Here is a 26,981-nt window from a genome sequence, read left to right as displayed (position 1 = left end):
GCCATCTCTAGCCCCAGCCTCTGCCTCGCCTTGCTGTGCTGCAGCCCAACTCCTCTCTGGGCAGGTGTGCAGTGTTAATAAGTTAGTGTGTGGCATGGTATTAAATTGTGCATGGTTGCACACGCACGCAGTTTGGAGGAAACCTTGCCTAGAGGGTACATTAGCATGTACTGCAAATTGGAGCAGTCCCAGGCTTGGTGAGTGGGGATTTTAAGGTGCCTTAAGGTCACATTTGAATTACCCTATAATCATTCAGTGGAGTCAAATTTTGGAGCCATAGCTTAGACATTTCTTTATTCTCAAAACCATGAACATGGATTTTCATTATTGTATCTAATTATGTAGGAAATTACCTTCATAGCTATTTTCTTAGGATATTTTCATTGCCCTTCCCAGATGCAATTGGACCCTGACTTCAGTGATAGACAGTAAGTCATTAAAAAAAAGTAAAGTGTGTGTTTATCTCCTCAGCACTCTGTGTTCTTCCTTTTTTTTCTTAAACAAACTTGTGTGCAACCCCAATTGTTTGGTCATTGTTTTAATGACAGAGTTTTAGCATAGTAAAGAAAATTTAAAAAATTTTAAATGAGAGATTTTAGCATTGTAGTGGGTTGCAAATTACAGGACATAATGTATTTTAGCCTCTCTGAATGAATTGAAGATAAAACATTATTCCATAAACCCATAATTATTATGATTAGTGGTATGTCTGTTATATATTCAAAGCAATTAAGATATGCCCTGGGTCTTATAAAAGATCTGTTCACAAAAATATAATAGATTTTCCACAGCTGCTTGACTGAACATGTGTCTTTAGTGCAGTATTTCAACCAGTTAATGTATTCACAAAATAATTTTATATTTTTTCTTTAAAAGTATTTAAATATATTTAAAACATTTATAAACGAGTCCGAGTTTAAATCCTGCACAAAACGGCCATTCACTCACCTTCCTTAGATGTCTCTGGGATAGCACATGGATGTAAGTTACTGTCAAATTCAACCTGCACTGTTTTTGTATGTGATACAAACACAAGGAAATCTGTTAAAATGAAACCCGTAGCATCCTAATATAACAATCACAGTTTTTTTGTTTTGTTTTGTTTTGTTTTGTTTTTGGAGTGGGGGGGTTAGGTCACATCTGATACAAAGAGGGTCTTCATCTTTGACAAAATTATAACATTTTTCCTCTTTCTTTTTACTTGCCCCACACTGAAATAGGAGGGAGGACAAAAACAGTCTCCTCAATGATAAATATATGACATAATGGATATTTAGCGTTCATTTAATCAGGCTTGATAACATTCTAATTTAACTCCCATTAAATCCCATGGAAAACATTTCAATATAGCAGAAGCTGGATTGAATCCTGAATTTTGGGTCTGATCAAAAGATACATTTATCAGGAATAGTAATCAGGAGTATAACAGTAATAGCTGTACAAGATTTTGCTTTTATTCTCTACAAAGATATGAGAACTCTTAGAGAGATCAAGTCAGAATATAAAGTCTTATAAGTATACATAAAAAAGTCTATCAGAATTCTCATCTCTTGAAAATGACTGTTTCCAGAGCATGCAGTTCAGAGTATTCACTGAATCCTCCACCTGAGGTTTTTCTAGCATGCCTGTTACCATTGTATCTAACTTTGGTCTACATTCCCATCACTACTGCATTATCATCATCATCATTATCATTTATTGGGTAGAGTGTAGAGGCTCACCAAAAGGGGGCCCCAGTTGACCTGGACACTTCACAAATACAGAGTATTAAAACATTCCCACCCTGAAAACCTCAATTTCTGAATGAAGAGAAAAGTAAAAGCAAAGGAATGCAGCAGACAAGCAGAGTCATCCATGGTGACACACGTTTAGTGCCATGTTTTTGCTGTTTTCTTAACACGGTGGAGTTTTTGTTAGAACGTGATTAAATCAATAGAATGAGAAGAGAAGGAAAGGAGCTATACAAAAGAAGGAAAGCAAGAGGGATAGGGAAGGAGAGAAAGGCAGAGTGAAGAACAGATGAAATAAACCTAAGGTGAAGAGAATGAGCGGTGGTGGGTAGGAGACTGGAGATTGTCTAAAAGGGGGCTTAAAACAAATGGACAATCATTGTAGAACAAAGGATGTCCAGAGTGGAACAAACCAGAGAAAACAGCTTGATAAATCATTTGTTTCCTACTACAGTACTTGCTAAGGCTGCTTCTGTGCTTGTTCCTTGTAGCTTCCATATCATTGACTCTCTAGGCTAGATACAGTCAAAAAGCCTGAGGCTGAATTGATGATTCAGTCTTTGCAGGTTAGTCTAAGCTAGGGTTACCATATTTCCAGGTTCAAAAAAGAGGACACCTATCACCAGGGGAGGTGGGGGGGAGGGAATTGGATGGGGGGACAGTGACATGCCAGTGCCCTGCCCCTGCCCGAGCTCCTGTCCATTCTGTTGCCTCTCACTGACAAGCAACCCCCCCAGCCCTGCTGCTTCCCCTCACTCCAGACTCATTGATCCCAGCCCTGTCAGTGCCCCTCACTCCCAAACAGCAATACCTTGCCCCCACCCCTTACTGGTTCCCCTAACTCCTGACCTGCAGCGCTCTGGCACTGCCAGTGCCCTGCACACCCAACCCACAGTCATTCGTCCCTCATGTCCCTCATTCCTGACCAGCAGTGCCCGGTGCCCCTCACTCCCAACCTGCCACCCCCAAAACCCTGCCCTGCCAGTACCCCTCACTTCCAACCCACAGCCCCTGCCCCCCAGCCCTGCTGGTGCCCTTCACTTCCTTGCCCCCCCAGCCCAGCTGCCAAAGCAGGTCCCTCATTGCTTGCATGCCCACTTGCTTGCTTTCTCTCTCCCTCTCTCTCTGTGTCACTGTCTCTACCTGGCTTGCTGGAGCCCGTGCAAGGAGCATGTGACCCCCAATGCCAATCACCTTGCCCCCTGCTCCCAGCCAGAAGCAGCCAGCCAGGGATCGCAGAAAACCCAGACATCTTTTATTTTGGTCTTATTTTAAAAACCTGCCTGGATGCAGCACAGGGGTCCAAAAAAGGAACATGTCTGGGAAGATGTGGATATATGGTAACCCTATCTAAACTACGCACATTAAATTGAAACAGAAGTGAACAGACATTTACCTTTGATTCAGGAAATGCAGCCACATGCCTGGAGTGGATCAGGCCAGAAGCCAGAGGGCACTAGAGCACAACTCTTTGGCTGTATGTTAACTTCCTCTTCCTGTTGCTCTTGAGGTCTCTGGGATTTGCAGTCCAGAATTACAGCAGCAGGACTCTGCAGAGTCTCTCATCACTTCCTCTTCCTGCTTCCAGGTGCCTCTGGGTTTTGTAGTCCACAGTTGCAGCCAGCAGTAAGTTTGAATGGGGGAAGGGGTGTTTAACCCCTCACCCCAGATCCCAGCCAGGGTTTTCCTTGGGGGGAGGTGGGGGGCAGTCCTGCCCCACTCCCCAGTAGACTGGGCTGCATCCCCCACTGGGCTTGTTCCCCCCCACCCCCTTGTCAGCCAACCCTCACTGCTCCAGCCAGGGAGCAGAGGGGTGGGGCCAGGCCTGCTCTCTGGAGCAGGCAGCACAGCCCAGTCTAGGGCTGGAAAGCATGCTGGGATGCTGGGGGACTGTGATTTAACTTGAACCAGCAAGGGGTCTGGGAAAGAAGGTTCATAAACCGGTTTGACCCAAATCAGCTAAGGCTGATACTGCATTCAACTAGGTTTATCTCAAACCAGTTTCAGGCATTGTGAAACTGGTTTATGTGCACTGAACATCTATTCTGTTACAGGTTTAAACTTGTTTCTTATCACTTAAATCAATTCATGTGTACCTTCTGTCCTTAGCCCTAGGGAGCAAATCCTTGTCCATGTGGCAGTATGGCCTGGAGAGGTAGGATGCTACATGTGATCTCAGGTCCTCTGAAGAAAGTCAACTTAGTATATTTCTAGGTGGAAGGGAGATCCCAGCTGGCCTCTAGTTGATTGGGAGTCTAAATGCTATTGTAATTAATTTTCAGAGATGTAACTGGGCACCTGAGTGCAGCAACTGTGCAACGTAGCTAGTGCTGGAAGTACAACTGCTGCTTTTTTTGCACCCCCCTCCACCAACAGTCGGCACCTAGACGTACTACCAATAGTCCCTGTCCCCCATCTCCCAACCCCTCTCCTCACTTTGTTGCACTACTGTGTATTTTGCTGAGTTGTCTGTGGAGACTGGATTGGGACCTCAACTAAAAGCATGAGAATCCATGATTTGGTTATCATTAGGACCAGCACACTCTTGAACCTCTGTTGTTTCGACTGTGCTACATTACTATGGTACAGATAGTTATAAATAAAGATGGATGATTAGATATCAGCACAGTGATAGGCGCATGATGCTTTGTATTATCATAAAATGCAGCGATCTACTTTATATTCACAAACTCTAAAAACAACTGTATGTAGAATAATTATATGGATTTCCTTGGGTCAGATCCTAGAGCTCTATATGAAGAAATTAAATTATATACTTACCCATGCAGTACATTTAAGAGATATACAGCTTCTCTTATATTATCATACTCTTTTGCTGCCTCATCTACTTGCACAAGTCAGCCAAAATGAAACACTGAAGATTCTGTGCGCCGTGGATTTTTGAAATTGTTGTCTGTTACACCTGTTACACTGTTGCAGGTGGATTTAGTAAAGATCAGCACGAGGGTAATTTATGTTTTAGGTTTATCTTTAAGTGTACATAATAAGAAATTGCCTGTTTTTCTGCATAGGTGCCAGTTTGCGTGTTGACCGTAGTAAATACTTCTGGTTTCATCATTCTCAAGGGGACACAATGACAGTTCAAGATCCAAGCCAGATGAATCTCTGCGCTGCTGTTTGGACTGTTGTCTCTTATGTAATTGCTGACATGGAGGAGAGGTTGCCAAGGTAATAAAAGGAGCAAGAAGGAAAACGTATAGTCTTCAATGAAGACTGTGAATCGACTGATGCATATGGTCTACAGATGTAGGAAATTCCTTATTCATCCTGATTTTTGCTGATTTTCATTCCGTTCTTTGACCTCAAAGCAGATTTCTTTTACATAGTTCTCTTTGTTTTAGCTGGTTAAATGCATTCCATTTGTAATTCTTATTTCATGTTTTTTCTAGTAAGTTTTTTATCAATTAATCAATGCCTGATGTCTCCCCCAAAATATACTATATTATAATATTGTATAATAATTATCTATAAATAAGTGATCCTGTCTCAGAAGGAAATACATTCAATAAATATGTTGTATCAGAATAGTTGCAGTGCTGTGCGTGTGTAATATGTTAGGGGTTTTTTTCTGTCTAGACATTAGAATAATGTTAGATATAAAAATGCTCCCATGCTTCCCTAGTCTTTAGACTATAAATCAGTACTTTGATAAGTCTTAGTTCTAGTACAAACCAACTCTTGATATTATAACTTGTTTAATGTCTTAAAGATTTGATAGCTAAAATATTATAGCTCTGAAAAATGTCCTAATTCATATAATCCATATTGCAACTTCAGACACAATTCACAGTAAAGCCTTAAACTGATTGGAAAATGCTGTTCACTGCACAATTCACTGGAGAAAAGCCAAGGCTTATGTGAGTTAAGGGAAATAGAAGAAATGGTGGGAATTATATCAGCACCCCTGGCTGCAAGTTTGTGTAGAGAGAAGTAGTTAGCATGTTAATTTGAAGTCAGGCAGAAGGCAGGACAGGTTTGCATCTTATAGACTAAATCAGAGACACGTAGCATAAGTTTTTGTAAGCAGCACCTTCATCAGATGGTGTGAAGGGACTGTAGAAAGCAGAGCTTCTAAATAGAATACAAAGGGTAGGGAAGGGAGAGGAAAAAGAGGCTAGGTGGGTAGAAGAAAGAAAAACATTTAACTCATGCAGGGACACAAGGGTTATAAAAACTAATAGAGGTAATGGGATAAGAATCCATAATCTTGGTTTAGACCATACTTAACACAATCCAGTCTGTAGATGATTTCTTCTTCCACAGTTTTCAGTTCAAGTTTGTTTTTAAAGTTTTGGTGTCTAAGAACAGCCACTCTGAGGTCAGCAATTGAATATCCAGGGAGGTTAAAGTGTTCTGCCACAGGCTTGTGTGTCTTTCTGGAACTGATGTCAGACCAGTGTTTATTCATTTTGGTACATAGGGTTTGCCACATCTGTCCAGTGTAGATGGCAGAGGGGCACTGTAAGCAAGTGATGGTATGTATGACATTGGTCAAGGTGCAGGTAAATGAGCATTGGATGTTACAATCCATGGTAGTTGGTCCAGTGATGATGTGGTCTGTGTTGATGAGGAGACACAACTGGCATCTAGGTCTGAAGCAAGGTCTGCTCAGAATGGGAGTTAGGTAGTGTGTTGCTGAAGGGATGCTATTTGTGGCTGAGGGGCTGCCTATAAGCTAGGACAGCTGTGTCCCCTGTGGCTACCTTGAGAAGGTCATCATTTTCCAGGAGGAGTTGGAGGTCATTAATGATAGGTCTAGGTTGTTCAAGATGGTAATTGTAGGTGACAGTGAAAGGGATTCTGTCGTCCTTGCTTCAAGACTAGTATTATGACAGGTCAGAGAGGGATTTGAATCTGGCTGTGTTCATTTAAATGGCTATAGGGTTGTATTTTAATTGTAGATATCTCTGTTCCACCTCCTTCAGTTGTCCTTCTGGATAGTAGGATCCATCTGCTAAGCTTCACAACCTGGGTTTCTTTGCGGTTCCAGCTACCTCCAAATGTATGGGCAACCATAGCTGTCGCATGTGCTTTCAGTCATTTTCACTTGGAAAGAAGATAGTTCTGATGTAGTCTTTACCATATTTATCTACACTGTTTTAAGTGCACCAGTTTCTTAATCCACACACTTCAGGCAGAGAAGGCATTGCAACTGGGCTCAGTATTTCTCATTCTCTGCTAGTTGGTATGTGGATGACATTTAAAGTAGTCAGTTTTGATTTATACCACCCTCAGTGGTTTGAGTCTATGTGATGCCTGTCTCCACTGCAAGAACTGATAACTTGGTATTGTCACTGAGGGTGAGAGATGAATTTTTGAATTAGCTTTCCTTATCTCCTATTGATTCTTCCTTTCTCTGCCTGGCCCACATTCCAGTGGCACATTTTGAGGATTAGGAGGAAAGGTAGTGAACTTGAGAGATACTTGGAGATGTGCTTTCCTTGTCTTCAGCATGTGTAGTTCATGGCTTTGACAAGTGCTTTTGATTTGTATTTTTTGTTTTGCAACAAGGTTAGCAAATGTTATGCATGGACACAACAGCATCATTTCCAGTTGCTATCAGCCATTCCCGGCTTTGGACTGATATATTAGCAGTGAAAGATAATGGCATTCCATTGGCATTTCTCTGAAATACCCATTCTCCTTCATAGAACATTAAGAGTGTTTCTGTAGCAATTTTTAACAAATATAAAATGATAATTCTGTCCTTTCTTTTGAAGGAACAACTGAAATTAACTTAAATTTATTCTTACAGCCTATTACAGCTTCTAAGAACACTGTGGTCTATATAGCAGGATGCTTCTTTGACAAGTATATGGCTAGTGCTTCTCACAGATGTCAGTTTTGCTCTCATCAACCTTCATATTCAAATCTGCCTACAAAAGCATATATGTTTTTAAATCTTTCTTGAACTTTTCCCTTATCCTTTTCTACCAAGGTTTATCAACGTGACTTTGTTCCTCAGAGATGCACAGGTTTCCCATATGCAGTTAAATTTAAGTGGCACAAGTTTTAAGTCCTGTCCTTTTAGAAGAAATATCCCCTGTTTCCTTTTCTTTTAGAGTATGTCCTTTAGCTGTCATTATGTCAGCTGGAAGCATTTCTCAGATAAGAGTACTCATAAGAACATATTGCATTACACCCCATGATAAACTTGTTCTGTCCATTGCTGCAAAAAAAATCTGATTTACCTCAGCACAGTTATATCAGTTGGAAAAAATCCCCTGCTCCCTGTGAAATACCGTCTCAAGATCCAGAGGGAGCAAGACACCTTTGTTTATGATTGTATGTTCGATGACAGTTTTCGTAAGACTGGGCTATAAAAGAATACAACTACACCTGAAGACTGTGTAAGCCTTCCACCAACCTCATGGACTTCAAGGTTTCGAGAGTCTTCAGAAGAAACTTGCAGAACAGTTATTTTCATGAACTTCTATTTTTTCTAGTGAACAATATAGGAAATGTGTACACCGCATCCTTGGTGTATCCTGGGAGAGTGACTCCCACATGTGCTTTACCTAACTTGTGCTCACAACAGTACAACAGACCTAGAAATATGATGGTGAAGTTGTTTGGGGATGCTCACACCAACTGTTTTCAAGGCCTGAGTCTTGAGTAGCCATGTGCTTGAGTAGCTGCTGGGGATACTCCTGATGCAGCTTCACTGCTCATAGATTCATAGATGTTAGGGTCGGAAGTGACCTCAATATATCATCAAGTCCGACCCCCTGCATAAGCAGGAAAGAGTGCTGGGTCTAGATGACCCCAGCTAGATACTCGTCTAACCTCCTCTTGAAGACCCCCAGGGTAGGGGAGAGCACCACCTCCCTTGGGAGCCCGTTCCAGACCTTGGCCACTTGAACTGTGAAGAAGTTCTTCCTAATGTCCAATCTAAATCTGCTCTCTGCTAGCTTGTGGCCATTGTTTCTTGTAACCCCCGGGGGCGCCTTGGTGAATAAATCCTCACCAATTCCCTTCTGTGCCCCCGTGATGAACTTATAGGCAGCCACAAGGTCGCCTCTCAACCTTCTCTTGCGGAGGCTGAAAAGGTCCAGTTTCTCTAGTCTCTCCTAGTAGGGCTTGGTCTGCAGGCCCTTGACCATACGAGTTGCCCTTCTCTGGACCCTCTCCAGGTTATCCGCATCCCTCTTGAAGTGTGGCGCCCAGAATTGCACGCAGTACTCCAACTGCGGTCTGACCAGTGCCCTATAGAGGGGAAGTATCACCTCCTTGGACCTATTCGTCATGCATCTGCTGATGCACGATAAAGTGCCATTGGCTTTTTTGATGGCTTCGTCACACTGCCGGCTCATGTTCATCTTGGAGTCCACTAGGACTCCAAGATCCCTTTCCACCTCTGTGCCACCCAGCAGGTCATTCCCTAGGCTGTAGGTGTGCTGGACATTTTTCCTCCCTAGGTGCAGCACTTTGCATTTCTCCTTGTTGAACTGCATCCTGTTGTTTTCTGCCCACTTGTGCAATCTATCCAGGTCTGCCTGCAGCTGTTCCCTGCCCTCCGGCGTGTCCACTTCTCCCCATAGCTTTGTGTCATCTGCAAACTTGGACAGAGTACATTTGACTCCCTTGTCCAAGTCGCTGATGAAGACATTAAAGAGTATCGGTCCAAGGACCGAACGCTGCGGGATCCCACTGCCCACACCCTTCCAGGTCGAGACCGACCCATCTACCACGACTCTTTGGGTGCGACCCTCTAGCCAATTTGCCACCCACCGGACTGTGCAGTCATCCACATCACAGCCTCTTAACTTGTTCACCAGTATGGGGTGGGATACCGTATCGAAGGCCTTCCTGAAGTCTAAGTATACGACATCCACCCCTCCTCCTGTGTCCAGGCGTTTCGTAACCTGGTCATAGAAAGAGACTAGGTTGGTCAGGCACGATCTGCCTGACACAAACCCATGCTGGTTTCCCCTCAGCATAATTTGCCCTGCTGGGCTCTCACAAATGTGAGCCTTGAAATGAAATGAGCCTGCTCATTTCTGAATCTGGTGCATGAAAGCGGGAATGAGTAGATGCACTTGAAGGCATCCCTTCAAGATATGTTGGGGACCCAGTGCAGACAACCCTATAAGACTAATTAGAGCTAGGTGAATTCTTTGTTTTCAGCCAATTATTTTTCAATGAAACATCCATATTCAACAACACAGAAGTGTTTTGCAAACCTGTCTCTGTTTTGTCTGCTTCAGCGCTCTAATGACTTTTCATTCTGACATTCTTGAAAAGGAAACAATATGACTCTTTAAATCAGAATGGCATTTCATTCATTTAAAAATATTCTTCAATCGTATTTAAAAAAAAGTAAATGCTTAAATCATGAGCCAAGTTTATTTCCTGTTGTACAGAACATTCTGTTTGAGTAATGGAGATTTTTTTTTTAATTTTTTGGTTTATGATTTTTTTTCTTTTTTTGTGGAATTGACAGCAAATTGCAAAATTTTCATTATTTCTCTCCAACTATATTAAGTCTTTGTAAATCTATGATATTTGACTTTCTTTTGGTTCAAAATAGGAGTCCCCTGTCATTCAGAGGTAGACTCCTTGTTTGCCACAGAAGACCTGGGTTCAATTCCCTGATGCTTATACAAATGCTTATGCTTATACAGCCATGGAGGCACCAAATGTCTGGACCCACTCTGGCCTTTAGATTCTGCCTCGGTGGCCTTAAATGGGGGTGGAAGGTCTGGGCAGCCTTCACTTTTCCAAAAACTCCTGCCTAGGCTTATGCATCAAGGGTGTGGGTGACCTCTTGTGCATATCATGATCTGGAAGAATCAACAGTTGTCATGAATGAAGGGTTCTGAATAAGAATTAAGCTTTTTGTATGTAAATACTTTTGATGTTTCAGTGGTTGGCTATTCAATTTCAGCAGAGGTGGTTTAATTTTCTAATTGGTAGCATTTGTTCTGGCCAGATGATTTAAGTACATTAGAAAATTAATTATTTTACTGGCTCCAATGTCTGCTGGAGGAACCCTATTGTGCCTTCTTCAGAGATGAGAAATGATTTTGCTTTCTTTTTCTATTACGGGTAACACCTAGGAAGTTAGTCTTCTGATAAAATATCACAACGACATGTTAAAATGAATGCATTACACCTACGGGTTTTTTTTAGGTGAACAAGAATGCCATTGACATTGCGCTAGGATGACCTTGTCCTGCAAATGCCTGTTTGCTTTGAATCAAAGAAAAAGGAAAGGTATTCAAACATACTAAAATAACATCAGCAATGTTAAATTCCAAATAAATATTTTCTTTCAGATATGGTATTACAGACTTCACTTATCAACTAAGAGGAGGGGATGGACTTTTATAGTTTCCTTTTTACTACAAGTCAAAGCTTTCAGACATGGCTATGGAGGGGTTCAAGTCAGATCCATAATTTATTTAGCCAACTAGGCTATAGTGCGAATTAAGATTTAAAAAGTCTTTTCCAATATTGCATGATTTAAGGTGGATACATTTTTTCAGTAATAAATGGAAGGAATTACAGGATGAGAAATCAGGTTACTGGTTTTGTCCTTCATGTGTCAAGGTGTTTGAAATTTGTAGCATCTCTGAATGATTTAAGTGTATGATTCCTTGGGCTTTTTACCTTCCTTACAATAATTAAACACTGATGAGAAAGGGAGCCATTTCCTAGTACTAGAGGTGAAGCTGTGCTGCTTATACATTTACATTAAAGACATTTCTGGCTGTATATTTACTTAGTATGCTTCCCTCATAATGATCTGAGACACTTCCATTTACCCTGAGTAAATATCAAACTGATCTTGATATCTATATCTGTCTCATGAAATATACATCCCATCTAAATGTGCCCAAATGATTAATTTACTGCTGTTTAATGATTAGCATAAAAATCTCATCACTACACAAGATAGAAATGTTACCACTAATTGCCAGTTGAAGTGAACAATGTTTTCTTCATAGAAATTAATGATGCATACATCACAAGACTTTCTGTGAACTGGGAAATTCAAGACTTTTCTGAAGCTGAAAGCCCTTGACTTTTTTTCAAAGTTTTGTGCACAAAGTAAAATTAGCCAATTGTGTTCTTGTTATTTTTATGGCATTGTTTGTTGTCTTCAACATTTTTTATTTTTGTCTACAATAAATGTATGTAAATTATTTTTCCATATATGTCCAATTTTCAGTGCTCATTACTTCTAGAACCTTGGGCTAGTATAAATTAAATAAAACTTGGCTAATGTTAGGCCTTAGCTTTATTATTGTGCTTATTTAAAGTTTATATTGTGATAGTGCCTAGTGTACTACTCTGCTTGCCTAATGCTCTTTGGTCCAGGCAGAGCGTTAGGCTTCCACTACATTCCCACATGCAGCTCTGCCTGTGGCCTGTGGTTGACTTCCCCATGTCAGACCAACCCCCTTTACCTCAAGAGTTATTGCTTTTCTGGTTTTTTGTGCTCTCTTCCTCAGAGCTTATATTGTGGTAGTGGGTATTTACCCAACATCTACAGGACTTCGACTTTGTAGGCAATGTTTGTCTAGGGACTGCAAACATTGGGAAGACAATCATGAAAGAAGCAGATAAAAACTGGTCAAACTGAAGGTAATTAGGGAAAAAATAATGAGAATAAATGGAATACCATGGAATGTAGAAGTGAATGCCACATGTGTTGAAGAAGTGGAAAGCTGAATATATCTTTGAAGTATTGTGAACTACTCTGATAGTGCCAAGAAAACGATATCCATGCTAGACTTATAAAAGCACATGTTGCTTTTACTCTTCACTAACCACACAAATTTAAGTAAGAACCAAACTTTAGATCTTTATAATAATGTGAAGTTGTTTTTATTTTATCTGGTGGAAAAATGGGGAAATAGAAAATGGCTGGTACAGCACTCTGTAATTTTATGTCTGTACTAGATTTTAGGTACCAAAGGATCTGAACAGGCAACAATTGAAGAACAACACAAAAATGTACAGAAGAGACCTACTGAAAATGCCATTAAGGAAAGCAAATAAAACCCTGGCTTGTATCTACTGATGCATCTCAAGCAAGAACCAGGATGTCATCCTCCTGCTTTAGTCAGCCTTGGTAAGGCTGCAGATCGAGTACTGCATCCAGTTCTGGGCTCCACACTTTAGGAAGGATGTGGAGAAGCTTGAGAGAGCTCAGAGGAGAGCCACACACATGATCAGAGGTCAAGAGAGTAGGCTTTATGAGAGACTGAGAGGCATGGGACTATTAAGCTTGGAAAAGTGTAGGCTCATGGGGGACATGGTGGCAGCCTATAAGTATATCAGGGGTGTGCATCAGGACCTGGGAGAACATCTGTTCACCAGAGCACCCCAAGGGAAGACAAGGTCCAATGGTCACAAACTGCTGGAAGACCATTTAGACTGGACATAGGGAAAACTTCTGTACTGACTGAATCTCCACAATCTGGAATAGACACCCCCCAGAAGTGGTGCAAGCATCTGCTATGGACACATTCAAGAAACATTTGGATGGTTATCTTGCTGCAGTCATCTGACCCCAGCTGACTTCCTGCCCTTTGGGCAGGGGGCTGGACTCAATGATCTTGCGAGGTCCCTTCTAGCCCTAATGTCTACGAAACCCATGTGTGACAGGGTGTCTGAAGCAGCCTTCCATGAGAATGAGAAAGAGACACAAAAGAAAAAAAACTTACCTCAAGGAGCAGGAAAAGCTGTGGCAAACCCAGACACAGAAAGCGCCGCACCAAAAACAACTGGAGGAGTCAGCTGGGGCTACAGCAGATCAAAGGCTGCCACGGCAAACCCAGCTGCCGGGGTTCAAATCCAGGAAGAGGAAAGCTGTGTGGGAAAAGAAAGAGGGGGGAAAAAAGTGGCCACAACAAGGAGTGTAAGGAGGAACAGCTGGGTCAGACGGGCAGCAAATGAGAGGCTGCCACAATGGACTCAGCTGAGAAAAGGAAGATTTAAGGGATGCCGAGGAAGCATCTGGGGGGTCGGAGGAAACTAAGAAACAGAGAAGAGAAGAAGAGATTGGAGAGCAGAAGAGGGGAGAAGACCAACCCTGGAGCCAAAGGGAGAGCTCCAGCCTTGTAATTTATCTGGCAAGGTCCAGCAAGGAACTTGTTCGGGTGGGGAGACTTGACTGGCCGGTGAGATCAGGACTGGGGAGTGAAGAGAACCACTCCAGTGACCTAGGGGAAGAAGGCATAGGCAGAATTATACCCTGAAGAGGGGAAGAAGAAAAGAGAGCTGGCCTCAGTCAGGGGAACCAGAAGAGAGAGAGAGAGAGAGCTGTCTTGGGACCCATGCGGGGAAGAATGGGGCAAGCAGCCACATAACCAAGGACCCCAGCCAAGGGTATTCTGAATAAGGGTAGGAAGACCAGTCTCAAAGGCAAATAGCAATGCCCAGAACATCAGGTGTGGTGAGGGCAGGGGATGAGGATGGTGGAGCCCTGTGAAGACCTGCCTGCATCCTGAACCGATGACCATTCTTCATTGTCTCCCAAGGTAGCGTCGGGACATATCTCTCATAATATTGAAGGCATGGCAGGTGATTTTTCCAACGACAAAGCACTACTGTTTCAATCGGGAGATGACGGGACTCTGGGCGGTACAACATTGACCCCTTACACTATGAAAATTTAAATGTATTGGTCACACTCTGAAAAGACTGGACACTAATATTATGAGGCAACCCCTTGAGTAGAAAAACAGAAGAAAAGAAAAAAAAATAGTTCCATAAAAGGAGCATATATTGTGAGTTACAGCAGGTTGGTCTCACCTGGAGTGGAATCAAACTGCAAGTCAAAGGCAGACCTGAGTGGAGGGTTGCCAAAGAGATTCTCCCATCCTCCCAGAACAAAGATGTTTAGGCAGTATACAACAATATAATGAATGACACCAAACTCATGGTAGGTGAAAAAGTTGGAGGCTATTTTTTGCCTAGTAGATAGTGTACTGTATAGACAAGATTGAGAACCAAAAATCTTGTTTCAAATCAGTTTTCAAATCCTGGTTTTTGATACTGCTTTGCTGTTTCAGTGTGTAAAATGAGGATAAGGATACTTACCTGCCTCATAAGTATGTTGCAAAGCTTAAATGAACACTGTTTATGAAGTGCAGCACAGCTTCCTAGTATTTTTAAATTCAGTCTGAGGCAATTGTGGAAATAGAAAACAAGGCTGGCCTTCATCCTCTATGTCATGTGGCTTGTTTAATTCTCAGAGTTTTATAGTTCTGTGTGCCAAGCAAACAATAACTCATACAATGCACTGTAGGGTAGGTTGATGTTATTCCCATTGTTCATATCAAAACTAAGATATGGCTACAACAGTTTTCCCAAACCTACATGGCCAGTCTGGATGGGTCTTTGTGTCACAATGTGGTCTCATGTTAGAGCATGTTTGGGCAATTATTTGAGCTGTAGGGCCGCTAAGGGAATCTTAGTGAGCTGTTGCAGGCTGTCAGCACTCCCGCTCCTCTCTCCCCTGCCGCAACAGCTCACCAAAACTCTCCAAGTTGTAGATTAGTAGGCCAGCCTGGGAGTGCCAGACAAAGTGGGTAGGTGGGGTCTCATGGGGACTGGACTGGGACCCATGTGGGCAGGGCATGCTTAGCCGGGCATATGAGATGGGGCTGCAGGCAGGTGGGGAACAGCATCCAGGGATGGGTGGGTGGGGCTAGGGCCAGGATCATAGGGTGGTGACAGCAGAGGGTCAGGGCCCAAGGCAGAGCTGCAGTCTACTCCCTGCATAGCACCATACTGTTACCACCACGCAATCCGAGCTCTGCCCGCCTGTCCCACTCCCAAACTCCACTCCTCACCTGCAGCCCCATCCCATCCACCCAGCCAAGTGCACTCTGCCTTCAAGAGTCCTAGCCAGTCTCCATGGAGATCCTGCCCTGCCCACTCCGTCTGGCAGTAGGTGCAGGGAGGATGGGCTGGGATGCCCAGGCATCAGGGCCATGTCGAGCAGCAGTGACACTGGCAGCAGCAGCCAGAAGCCAATGCCACTGGAGCTAGCAGGCAGTGGAGTCCAGTCACTATGCCATTCAAGCCCTACTACATGTCTGGGGGCACCAGGACTGGCCACATGGACCACAGCCCAGGCTGCCCCTGCACCTGGGCTAGGTGGGACTGAGGGACCTGCCACAGGTTGGATAAAATCCCTTGGCACAGGCCACATCTGGCCTGCAAGCTGTATTTTGCCCACCCCTGTGTTAGAGACTCCCAATCGAACCCCTTCCAGCAGGAGTAATATCTGTCTCTCATATGAAGACTTTCAACAACTGTAATCTAAGATTGAGTTTTAATACCTAGTCAACAGCTGCAGAAGATGCCGTGTGGAGTTCTGTTATTCCTTTGGGAAAGGAATTTATTGAGCAGTCATTTACTATACAATCAATTGTCTGAAGTTCGCTATAATCATATAACAGTATTTTTAAATGGCTGCTTAGGCATTGAGTATGCCACACCTGCTGTGTGAAATCCTTATACAATTAATGATCAACTAATGTTACTTTGGGAGAAAGAAAATAGGAGGCCCAGCTGTAGGGTCACTAATAAGAGTTTTATTTCTTTCACATATCCCCATTGCCTTTGCTAAATTTCTTCTGCAGTTATATTGTTTACCATTAACATTTCAGGAAAAACCAAAAAAAGAGTCAACATGATTTAAAATGAGTTGGAGGTAGGTGTTCAGAATCTTGATGAAGGGTAAGTACAGGGTTAACCAGAATTTTTATTTATATTCTTTAAAAGTTGATATTTCATGATGACTGTCAAGTGGAGAAATGTGTATGAGCATTGGCAACCTTCACAGATTTGATTTTGAAGTTCCAATAATAAGATGGATAACAGTATTAAGACATGTCAAGAGGATGTGTATGTTCATTCCTTTCCCATACAACTGTGTGTTGTTTGGCCACAGAATAGGTTAAAAGACAGTATCTCTGTTCAAAGAGTTTTAGCATCACAACCAGCTAGTGCTAGCCAATTTCTGATCAAATTTACTTCAGACTTCACTGCTTGCCTATCTAATATGATAGTAGTATATGGGACTTCTATCAAGTATCAAAATAACATGTGTATGATCAATCCTTATACATCAGTGGTATTTTAGTTTTAGTTATTTTAATTTTTATATCTAGTGTCATTTTAGCTTCCAGATTACTGAGATGAAATACGAAAACTATTGTCTTGTAGGATTAGATATTAAATACTAATCTTACACATGCTTTTCAATGCTTTTCTAGATCTTTGTTCAGAGCAATTTCTGTTTCTTTCAGTGTCAAGCTTGATGGATTGGAAAGCTGGGCTGAAGCTAACAGGATGAAGTTAAGTACTGACAAATGCAAGATACAACACCTCAGGAAGAATAATCAAAAAAACAAATACAAAAAGGGTGAAACTTGGCTTCATGGCAGTACTACAGAGAAGGAGCTTGGAGTCTTAGTGGATCACAGGCCTAATATGAGTGTTCAGTGTGGTGTAGCTGCACAGAAGGCAAATGTAGCTTTGGGGTGCATTGATAGAAGCATTAGATTCAAGATATGGGAAGTGATAATGCCTCTCTACTCAGCACTGGTTAGGCCTCGTCTAGAGTACAGTGTGCAGTTTTTGGCTCCAAATTTTAAAAAGGTGGTGGAGAAGTTAAAGAGGTAGGTGACAAAAAAGATAAATGGTTTGGAAAGGAAGTGTTATGAGAAGGGGCTGAAGGAAATAGGTATGTCCAGCCTGCAGAAAAGTTACTTAAGAGAGAACATGATAGCAGTCTTCAAGTACCTGAAGGGCTGCCATGAAAAAGATGGAACACACCTTTTCACTCTTGCTTCAGAAAGTAGGACTTGAACCAATGGCTTGAAGTTTCAGCAAAGTAAGTTTAGATTGGCTATCAGGAAAAAAATTCTTGGATTGCTTAGGGAAGTTGTGGATTCTCCATCATTTGTGGTGTTCAAGAAGAGGTTGAATAAGCAGTGGGCAGGGGTGTTTTAGGAGTAGCTATGTCTATGTTTTATTATGGATATTTCCCATGTTCCTAGGCTTTGCTGGCTGCCAGGGGGGCCTGGGAAGGATTTTTCCCCCTCCTGCTGCTATATGTATCAGGTGGGGGGGAGGGGGGGTGTTTGTTTTTTTATTTGGTACTGAATTTGGGGTGGTTTTGTCTTCCTCTGTAGTGGAGGCTTGGCCCTTTTCCTTGGATCTCTTGAGTGTATTTTAACAACCTTTGAATCAGCAGGATGTTGGCCACCTCTGCCCCGCTGGAGCTATGCAACAGGTATGAACTCTTGCAGCCCCAGCAGAGCCTGCTGAGTTGCCAGCTCCTGCAGGCAACACAGGCACTACTGTAGCTACCGCCCCCGCTCTTCCCAAGATGCAACGCAAAGTGTTTGTCGTGGGAGACTCCATCCTGAGGGGGACTGAGGAGGCAATCTGCCACTCAGCCCCTTAGCCTGGGAAGTCTGATGCTCCCAAGAGCCCGGATTAACAGCAGCCCCCTTGGCTCTCCAGGGAAGTAGCGCATCTCCTGAGGCTAAAAGAAAGGCCTACAAAGGATGAAGGACGGGATCTACCTTCAAGGAGGAATATTCCACACTGCAGGGAGAGAACCAGGAAATCCAAGGCTGTGACGGAACTCCAACTAGCTACAAATATCAAGGACAATAAAAAGTCCTTTTATAGATATGTGGGGAGCCGGAGGAAAAGCAAGGACAACATTGGACCCCTGCTAAACCAGATGGGACAACTGACAACCAACGCCCAAGAAAAAGCCAACCTATTAAATGGGTACTTTACGTTGGTCTTTCATCAGTCCCACAGGACAGCCCTGCCCATTTCATCAGTCCCATGGGACAGGGAGGCCTGGGTGAGGGATATTCCCTGCCATCCATCAATGTTGACCTTTTGAAGGAACACCTTGAGAGGCTGGACACCTTCAAGTCAGCTGGCCCTGACAATTTACACCTCAGGTTACTCAGGGAGCTGGCTAGCATCATAGCCCAGCCCCTGGCATGGATCTTTGAGAGCTCCTGGTGCTCTGGTGAAGTGCCTGAAGTTTGGAAGAAGGCCAATGTGGTGCCTATCTTCAAAAAAGGGAGGAAAATAGATCCAGCAAACTACAGGCCCATCAGCCTGACCTCTATCCCAGGGAAGGTCTTAGAAAAGATTATTAAAGAGGCCATTCTTAATAGATTGGCTGACACCAACATCTTGAGGGATAGCCAGCACAGGTTTATTGCAAGTAGGTCTTGCTTGACCAATCTTATTTCTTTTTATGACCAGGTGACCTATCACCTAGACAAGGGAGAGGAGATTGATGTCATATATCTTGACTTCAGAAAAGCCTTCGATTTGGTATCTCATGATCACCTCTTGGCAAAACCGGCCAACTGCAGCCTCGGGTCCACCATGATCCTCTGGCTGGGGAATTGGCTCCTTGGTTGGACCCAGAGGGTGGTGGTTAACGGAAGTCAATCACCATGGTGCCCTGTGACCAGTGGGGTCCCTCAAGGCTCTGTCCTTGGACCTATATTGTTCAACAACTTCATTAATGATGTGGACATTGGAGTCAGAAGTGGACTGACCAAATTCACCGATGACACCAAACTCTGGGGTAAAGCATCCACACTTGACGACAGGAGGGCGATCTAGGCTGACCTGGACAGGTTCAGGAAATAGGCGGACGAGAACCTGATGGTGTTTAACACTGAAAAATGCAAGGTTCTCCACCTTGGGAGGAAAAACGTGCAGCATCCTTATAGGTTCAGCGGTGTTACACTGGTTAGCATTACAGATGAAAGGGACTGATTGACCACAAGATGAACATGAGCCTTCAGTGTGATGCTGTGGCTAGTAAAGCGAGCAAAATGTTGGCTTGCATCCATAAGTGTTTCTCAAGCAAATCCTGGGATATTATTCTCCCATTGTACTCAGTCTTGGTGAGACCGCAGCTGGAGTACTGCATTCACTTTTGGGCTCCACAATTCAAAAAGGATGTGGAGAAGCTTGAGAGAGTCCAGAGAAGAGCCACGTGCGTGATCAGAGGTCAGACCTTACAAGGGCAGGTGGAAAACCTTATAATGGAAAACAGACCTTACGACAACAGGTGGAGAGCTATGGGACTCTTTAGCCTGGAAAAGCTCAGGCTTAGGGTTGATCTGATGGCCACCTATAAGTTTATCAGGGATGTTCACCAGGATCTGGGGGAACGCTTGTTCACCAGAGCACCCCAAGGGATGACAAGGTCAAACGGTTATAAACTCCTCCATGACCATTTCAGGCTGGACATAAGGAAGAATTTCTTCACTGTCTGAGCCCCCAAGGTCTGGAATAGCCTGCCACCAGAGGTGTTTCAAGCACCTACATTGAATGCCTTCAAGAGAAATTTGAATGCTTATCTTGCTGGGATCCTATGACCCCAGCTGATTCCTGCCCCTCGGGCAGGGGGCTGGACTAGATGATCTTCCAAGGTCCCTTCCAGCCCTAATGTCTATGAAAGCTACAAAATCTATTAAATCATCTCCCTGCTTACCTGTGGCAGGTTAGGGTGTTATGTCTTGTGGCTGCATCAGGGTTGATTATATAGTTTTGCTAAAAGGTTAGATAATGAATGTGGATAGGATGGTTTGGATAGGAATAATCCTGCTTCAGGCAGGAGGGGTTGGACTAAATGACCTCTGAAGGTCCCTTCCAACCCTACTTTTCTATGGTATCTGTTACTACCACCAAATTTATCTGAAACATTCTGCCCTTATTGAGACCTCTTTCTCTGCTGATTCTGTAAATATGTACATTTCATGAAAAAGTGGTGTTTTTTACTTAATGCGCAAACTTTTGGAGGTGGGGTAAAATAATAACAAACAAATCAGAGAACATCTTGTACAACTTTTCCCACCTAACTTTCTGAATTACAGAGATTTAGGGGTAGTGAAGCCTTCATACGAAGTTCAAAACATGTTTTTTTCCCTTTGTAAAATTATAGAAAAGATCTGGAATTCTGACGTTTGTCTTTAAGGCTAGGGACAGACATTACACACAAACTGATTTAAGTGATCAGAAACTGATTTAAACCTATAACAGAACATAAGTTCAGTGCACATAAACCAGTTTCAAAATGGCCGAAACTGGTTTAAGATGAACCTGGTTGAATGTAGTATCCAACTTAACTGATTTGAGTCAAACAGGTTTATGGAACTTGTGTCCCACACCCCTTCCTGGTTTAAGTTAAATTAGAGTCCCCCAGCATGCTTTTCAGCCCTGGACTGGACTGTCTGCTCCAGAGAGTAAGGGTGGCCCCACCCCTCTCCTCCCTAGCTGTACCTCTGACTGGCTGAAAAGGAGGTGGAGATTGCAGGCACAGCAGCATCTGCCTGGCTTTCCCCTGCCCCACTTCCCTCTTTCCACTCTGCTCAAGAAGGAATCTCCCTTCCCCTCCCTTCCCTCTCCCACAGCACAGACCCCAGCCAGTATCTGGTCACGGTCATGCCACCCCCTTGCTAGCTAGTACTGAGAGGTGTCTGTGTATGTGTCTCCAATTTCACTGGGAAAAAAGGCAGACAGAATATTGTCTGCTTAGGGATTTTTAGAATTAATCAGCACATCAGCTGTTAATGTTCCCCCATTCTTCCTTACAAATGCCTGGGAAAAAGCTATTTAAGAGGAGCTTGAACTAATGAGAGAGAGGCTTGTGTTTTCTTAGTGGGCTGATAAGCTTTGTATTCTGATAAGCTCCTTGCTGGTTGTTGGCTTGCTTCAAAAGCCATCATCTGACCATGTTCAAGGGGGGGACAGAGAGAAGTGTGAAAAATGACCCAGTTTGCAACACATGGGACTTGTAAGTGCCGTCAGTTTGCTGCAGATAGTATGAAGAAGGAGGGAGAGGAAGATTGAAAAGCTCAGTATCATCAACAGATGCATGCACTGCACACAAGCAGCCCTCCTTCACCCCACTTTGCCTCAAAGTGCTAGCCAGGAGCCAGGTACTGGCAACACTCCTGCCCCTTGAGCAGCGAGCAGGGGGCAGGGAAAGCCTGGTAAGGGCTGCTTCCCCCTCTCCCAGCTTGGGACTGTGAAGGCCAGAGTGGGGATTTAAACCCCTCCCTAATCATAGTGTCCTGCTGAGGCATGCCATGCCCTGCACCACCACCCCCCCCCCCGGCCTCAGCTCAGCATAGTGGAATGGAAGGGAGGGCTCACTCTAGTGCCCCCAGCTTCTAAACTGAGCCACTGCAGGCACGTGCCTGCGTTTTTTGAATCAAAAGTGTATGTCTATCCACTTGCAAATCTCTGCAGGTTAGACTGTATCAATTCAGGCTCAAGATTTTTGAATGTCTGTCCCTAGCCTAATTCACTTTTATGTCAACACTTCTGATATGATTGCAGAGCCATTGACATCATCTTTGAAAACTTATGACAATCAGGAGAGGTCCCAGATGATTGGAAAAGGGCAAAGATAGTGCCCATATTTAAGAAAGGGGAAAAAGGGAACTACAGACCAGTAAGCCTCACCTCAGTTCCTGGAACAATCATGGAGCAGATCCTCAAGAAATCCATTTCAAGCCACTGGGAGGTGAAGAAGGTGATTAGGAACACTCAGCATAGATTCACCAAGGTAAAGACATGCATGACCTGATTGCCTTCTATGAAGAAATGACTGGCTTTGTAGATTCAGGGAGACCAGTGGATGTGGTATACATTGATTTTAGCAAGGCTTTTGATATGGTCTCCCACAACATTCTTGCAAGCTAGCTAAGGAAGTACGGGCTAGATGAATGGACTGCATGGATAGAAGGTGGATAGAAAACTAGTTAGAGCATCGGACTCAGAGGGTAATAATCAGTGACTCAATGTCTAGTTGGCAGCTGGTATCATGTGGAGTGCCCCAGGGGTTGATCCTGGGGCTAGTTTTGTTCTGTGTCTTCATCAACAACTTGAAAGATAGTATAGAGTGCACCCTCAGCAAGTTTGCAGATGACAACCAAGCTGGGAGGAGTAGTAGATACGCTGGAGGGTAGGGCTAGGATTCATAGTGACCTAGACAAATTGGAGGATTCGGCCACAAGAAATCCCATGAGGTTCAGCAAAGACAAGTGCAAAGTACTACACCTTGGACAGAACAATCCCAGGCACCATTGCAGGCTGGGTGCTGACTGGCTGGGCAGAAGCTCTGAAGAAAACGACCTGAGGGTTACAGTGGACAATAAGATGAATATGAGCCAGCAGTGTGCCCCTGTTGCCAAGAAGGCTAACAGCATACTGGGCTGCGTTGGTAGATGTGTTGCCAGTAGGTCAAGGGAAGTGACTATTCCCCTCTATTCAGCACTGGTGAGGCCACATCTGGAGTACTGTGTTCAGTTTTGGGTCCCCCACTATGGAAAGGATGTGGACAAATTGGAGAGAGTCCAGCGGAGGGCAGTGAAAATGGTGAGGGGGCTGGGGACTATGATTTATAAGGACAGGCTGAGGGAACTGGGCTTATTTAGTCCAGAGAATAGAAGACTGAGAGGGGAAGGAGCAGTGGTCTCAAGTTGAAGCAAAGGAAGTTTAGGTTAGATATTAGGAAGACTTTTCTCACTAAGAGAGTAGTAAAATACTGGAACAGGTTAACCAGAGAGGTGATGGAATCTCCATCCTTGGAGGTTTTTAAGACCCAGCTGGACAAAGCTTTGGCTGGGATGATCCTGCTTTGAGCAGGGGGCTGGAGTAGATGACCTCCTGACATTCCTTTCCAACCTTCATTTTCTAAGAGTCTATGATTCTGCTTTGTAAACAGAAATTGCAAAATCAGCTCTGAGATGGTAAGCGCAGCTATAGTCTTCCAGTGTTTATAAGAAATGAGATGCAACTGTTATAAGCATCTTGCTAAATCTGAAGATTTCTGTGGACTCTCAATCTTGGGAATGCCTTTGAATCTGTGATTTCACTGATGCTCTTTCTATCTTTTATGTTTTGAATATTTGCATTTACCTTTGGAAAACTTACTGTTTCAGGTGTTACTCACACAGGATTACCTATACCAGTGATTCTCAACCAGGGTGTTGCATCACCCTGGGGTGCCTTGAGATCCTTTCAGAGATGCTGCAAGGTGCCACACAGTGATAGCACCATTATGTATGCAAACATGATTCACAAGATAAACCTAGTGATTTCAAATTAGAATCCCTAATGTTAAATGAATTCTGATCTGTTGTGGTCTTTCTGAGTTCTTTGCAACGAAAACATTACTGTAGTATTTAATACAAAATGAGTGAAGAGAGCTGGTATTTTCCAAGGGCTGCCTCAAGCCTAATAAGGGGTGTCTTGAGTCCAAAAAAGGTTGAAAAGCACTGATCTATACCTTTGCTATTAGTTGGATCTTCATGCCAGTGATAGGGCTATTGAAAATTCCCATTTTATTGTTCATACTTAAAGTAGCAAATTCAATTTTTTTTAACTTGGGTTCACCTTGTTTGCTTGTGTTTTGAACTTCTATCAGTCACAAGAGTATAGTTACTCTCAATATGATATATCAGAGAGAAAGGCTAATGCTTGTTCAAAAGTGTAATTTTATAAAGCAGTTTTGCTGTTCTTCCCCTGTGTTTCACAAAGTTTTAACTCAAAAGGAAAGTTCAGTGATTATATTGATTAAAACAGCTCTGAGATTTTAAACCATGCGGTGTTAAACTGCAGTTGTGGGGTAAAAATTAAGTTTTTGTATTTGTCAATTAAACTTATTTGTCTATTAAACTTACTCCTCATATATTACAAGATTATAAATAATAATGGAAGACGCATGTATTTTTCCACAGCCATTCCAAATGCAGAATTGTGCATAATGTTTATATTACTTCCCCCCCCCCCCAAATAGACTGAAGCTTATTGTATCATCTTGTAAGTAGTAGTAAGGAACAGTTGTGTACTATTTGTGAATTCCTATGTGCGGCCAAACAGGTCATAGAGCTCTATTGAGACCTGAAACTACCTTTGCTATTCCTGATTTCTCTCCCTGCACTAGAAGTATCTTTGTAAATATAATGAGGTTGTTGGGGATACGAATACAACAGGTGATTATCAAAGATGCTGGTACAGTTTTCATAGGCATAAATATATTTTAGTTAATAAAGTTCTAATAAGTATAGTAATGAGTAAACCATATACAGGTCAAGAACCATAAAGTAGCAAGCCAAAGGACCTACTGTCTTGAAAACCAGAAAAAGCCACCTAATTTCTACCATTTATCAAACAAGACCAATTTATTTAACTGTACCTATAAAGTCAATATCAGCTAAAAGATGTGACAAAAGAGAAATCTAATCTTTTGTTACTTTAAATTGAATAAAGTCCTTCTTTATACATTTTGTGCCATAGTAGAAGCCTTAGACTATGTCCATAGGGTAAATTTACCTTAGGGGTAGTCTCAAGTATGCTGCATTGCTCCAGGCAGGCTGCCTGCTAAATTGGAAGTAGTATAGTCACCCTTACACTGGAGTTGGGATGAGCTAATTAACACCACTGAGTGACAGGGCTAGTTAACCGAGTTGCAAACTATTTGTTTACCTGCATGCTGGCAGCTACACTACTCGTGTTGAAGATGCAGCTGACCAGAGCAGGACAGCCTACTTGAGGGTGCTGCCTCCAGCAATAGTGAGCTTATCCTGTACATGTTGTCTTATTGTTCCCATTTGGAATCAGATTGAAAAGCAAACATTTGTTTGTAGACTTTCAGTAATGTCCATCAGAACTCTTAATGATGGATGGTTTTATCGTAATTGACTTCACTGCAAGGGATCACTGTGAGTGCTGTGGTACACCAGTCCCCTAGATACTTGGTAGCTTGCTGTATGTTGTGATAGGCTCAGAAGCAAATGCTGTAGCTGTCATGGATTTCCATAAACACTCCAAGGCTGACAATTAATGAAGGATGCTTTGCCATAAATAAACGCTGCAGTTCCCCTTGGCACCATTGACATGAACCTGTAGTTCCCCTTGGCACCTTGAACCTCTAGTTGCTAACTTAGCCCCTCAGTTCAGATAATAGGGTGGTGATCTCTGCGGTAGTGTCAGGGATGCTCACTCTAGGCTTCACCTCTACACAGGCCTGAAGATCCTTTACCAGAGTCTAGGCCTTTTGCCTTCTCCAGCTTCTGCTTCTAAACCAGCCAACGTATAGCTGTTCTGGAGACTCCCTACCAGTCCAGAGGTGCAAGTGTCCCCTTGCACTGGCTCCACCCACACAGAGCTAGCACAGGGCTTAAAAAGAAGCAAATGAGTTGGATGGGCCCACCACACAGGAGTGAATTTAACGTGTATTTGTTGTATTGCACCACCAAATTTAGCAGTTCAGGAGAAGCCCTATTTTTCCTGATGAAATTTATATTAAATTATATTAAAAACAACAGCATGGCTTTATAGTTTAAACTCTGCAATTTATAACATCACTACCACATTGTGAAATCACTAAAATCTCATACTTTTTATACCTCATATCTCTGTGGTTCAGAACTAAATCTAAACAGACATGAATGGAAATGGTTGTGGGTAGTTCTCTTGACAGTATCTTCAAAGTGAAAAAAAACCTGAATAAACATTGGCTACATATGCTCTTTCAGGCTTCAATGGAAGTTTTATCCATTGCTTCTAAATCTGTGAAGCAATGGACAAAGAAAGCATTCATGATACCTATACTGCCTTTAGTCTGGGAGATAGCACTCTAACACTTCAAAATCTCTTTGATGTTTACAGTAAACAAGACATCAATGTCTGGTAAACTTTACAGAAGAGGTTGCAAATACCTTGCTACATAAGTATATTGGTAGTTTACTGTGTAGTGCAGAGGCGGGTCATTATTTCAGCTGGAGGGCTGCTTAACGAATTTTGATTAGTTGTCAAGGGCCGCAAGTGCCCCGCTCCCAGTTGCCATCTTGGGACCAGAAGTCCCACCCCTAACCCCACCCTTTGCCACTGGAAGTCCCTCTCCTTGCCCCTGAAGTACTCCTTTTGGGAAGGGGGTTTGCCATCTTGGAACTGGAAAAAAGCAACCAAATTATATATTAAGAAGTAAATGTTCACAATAACATTTTAATTTTATTTTTTTAAAATATCCTGATTTATGTGTATTTTTGTGTACATAGAGGTGATTATAGCTTAAAATAAAATCTTACTCTTGTATATTTTGGGCGGGTGGAGGGTGGGGGAACGGGTGGGTGGGATGGGGGTGGGTGGCTGTGGATGGAGTTTGTGGGGGTTGTAGGTGCGTGTGTGTGGATGTGT

At 43.0% G+C, this 26,981-nt stretch overlaps 1 protein-coding gene across 18 annotated transcripts in view; it reads left to right on the top strand.

Moving 5' to 3' along the window:
* The window catches only part of CPQ (carboxypeptidase Q), a 390,605-nt gene that overhangs the window by 310,332 nt on the left and 53,292 nt on the right, over window positions 1-26,981 (top strand). For 8 of the 18 annotated variants that reach the window (XR_009460667.1, XR_009460659.1, XR_009460668.1 and 5 more), the window contains 2 exons: window positions 4,763-4,919; window positions 17,024-22,344. The exons of 6 other annotated variants lie outside the window; for them this stretch is intronic. Coding sequence is in view for 1 of the 12 variants with exons in the window: in XM_019495717.2 (XP_019351262.1) it covers window positions 4,763-4,923 (161 nt within the window). In the remaining 11 variants the exon portion in view is untranslated. Of the gene's footprint in view, window positions 1-4,762; window positions 5,277-17,023; window positions 22,345-26,981 lie in introns of those variants that run through there. 4 more of the 18 variants (XR_009460661.1, XR_009460660.1, XR_009460663.1 and 1 more) reach the window with 4 other exon arrangements.

Source organism: Alligator mississippiensis, chromosome 3, assembly GCF_030867095.1.
Source record: "Alligator mississippiensis isolate rAllMis1 chromosome 3, rAllMis1, whole genome shotgun sequence".
Taxonomy (NCBI): domain Eukaryota; kingdom Metazoa; phylum Chordata; order Crocodylia; family Alligatoridae; genus Alligator; species Alligator mississippiensis.
Note: the sequence above shows the minus strand (reverse complement) of the source record. Positions and strands in the feature narration are given on the sequence as shown.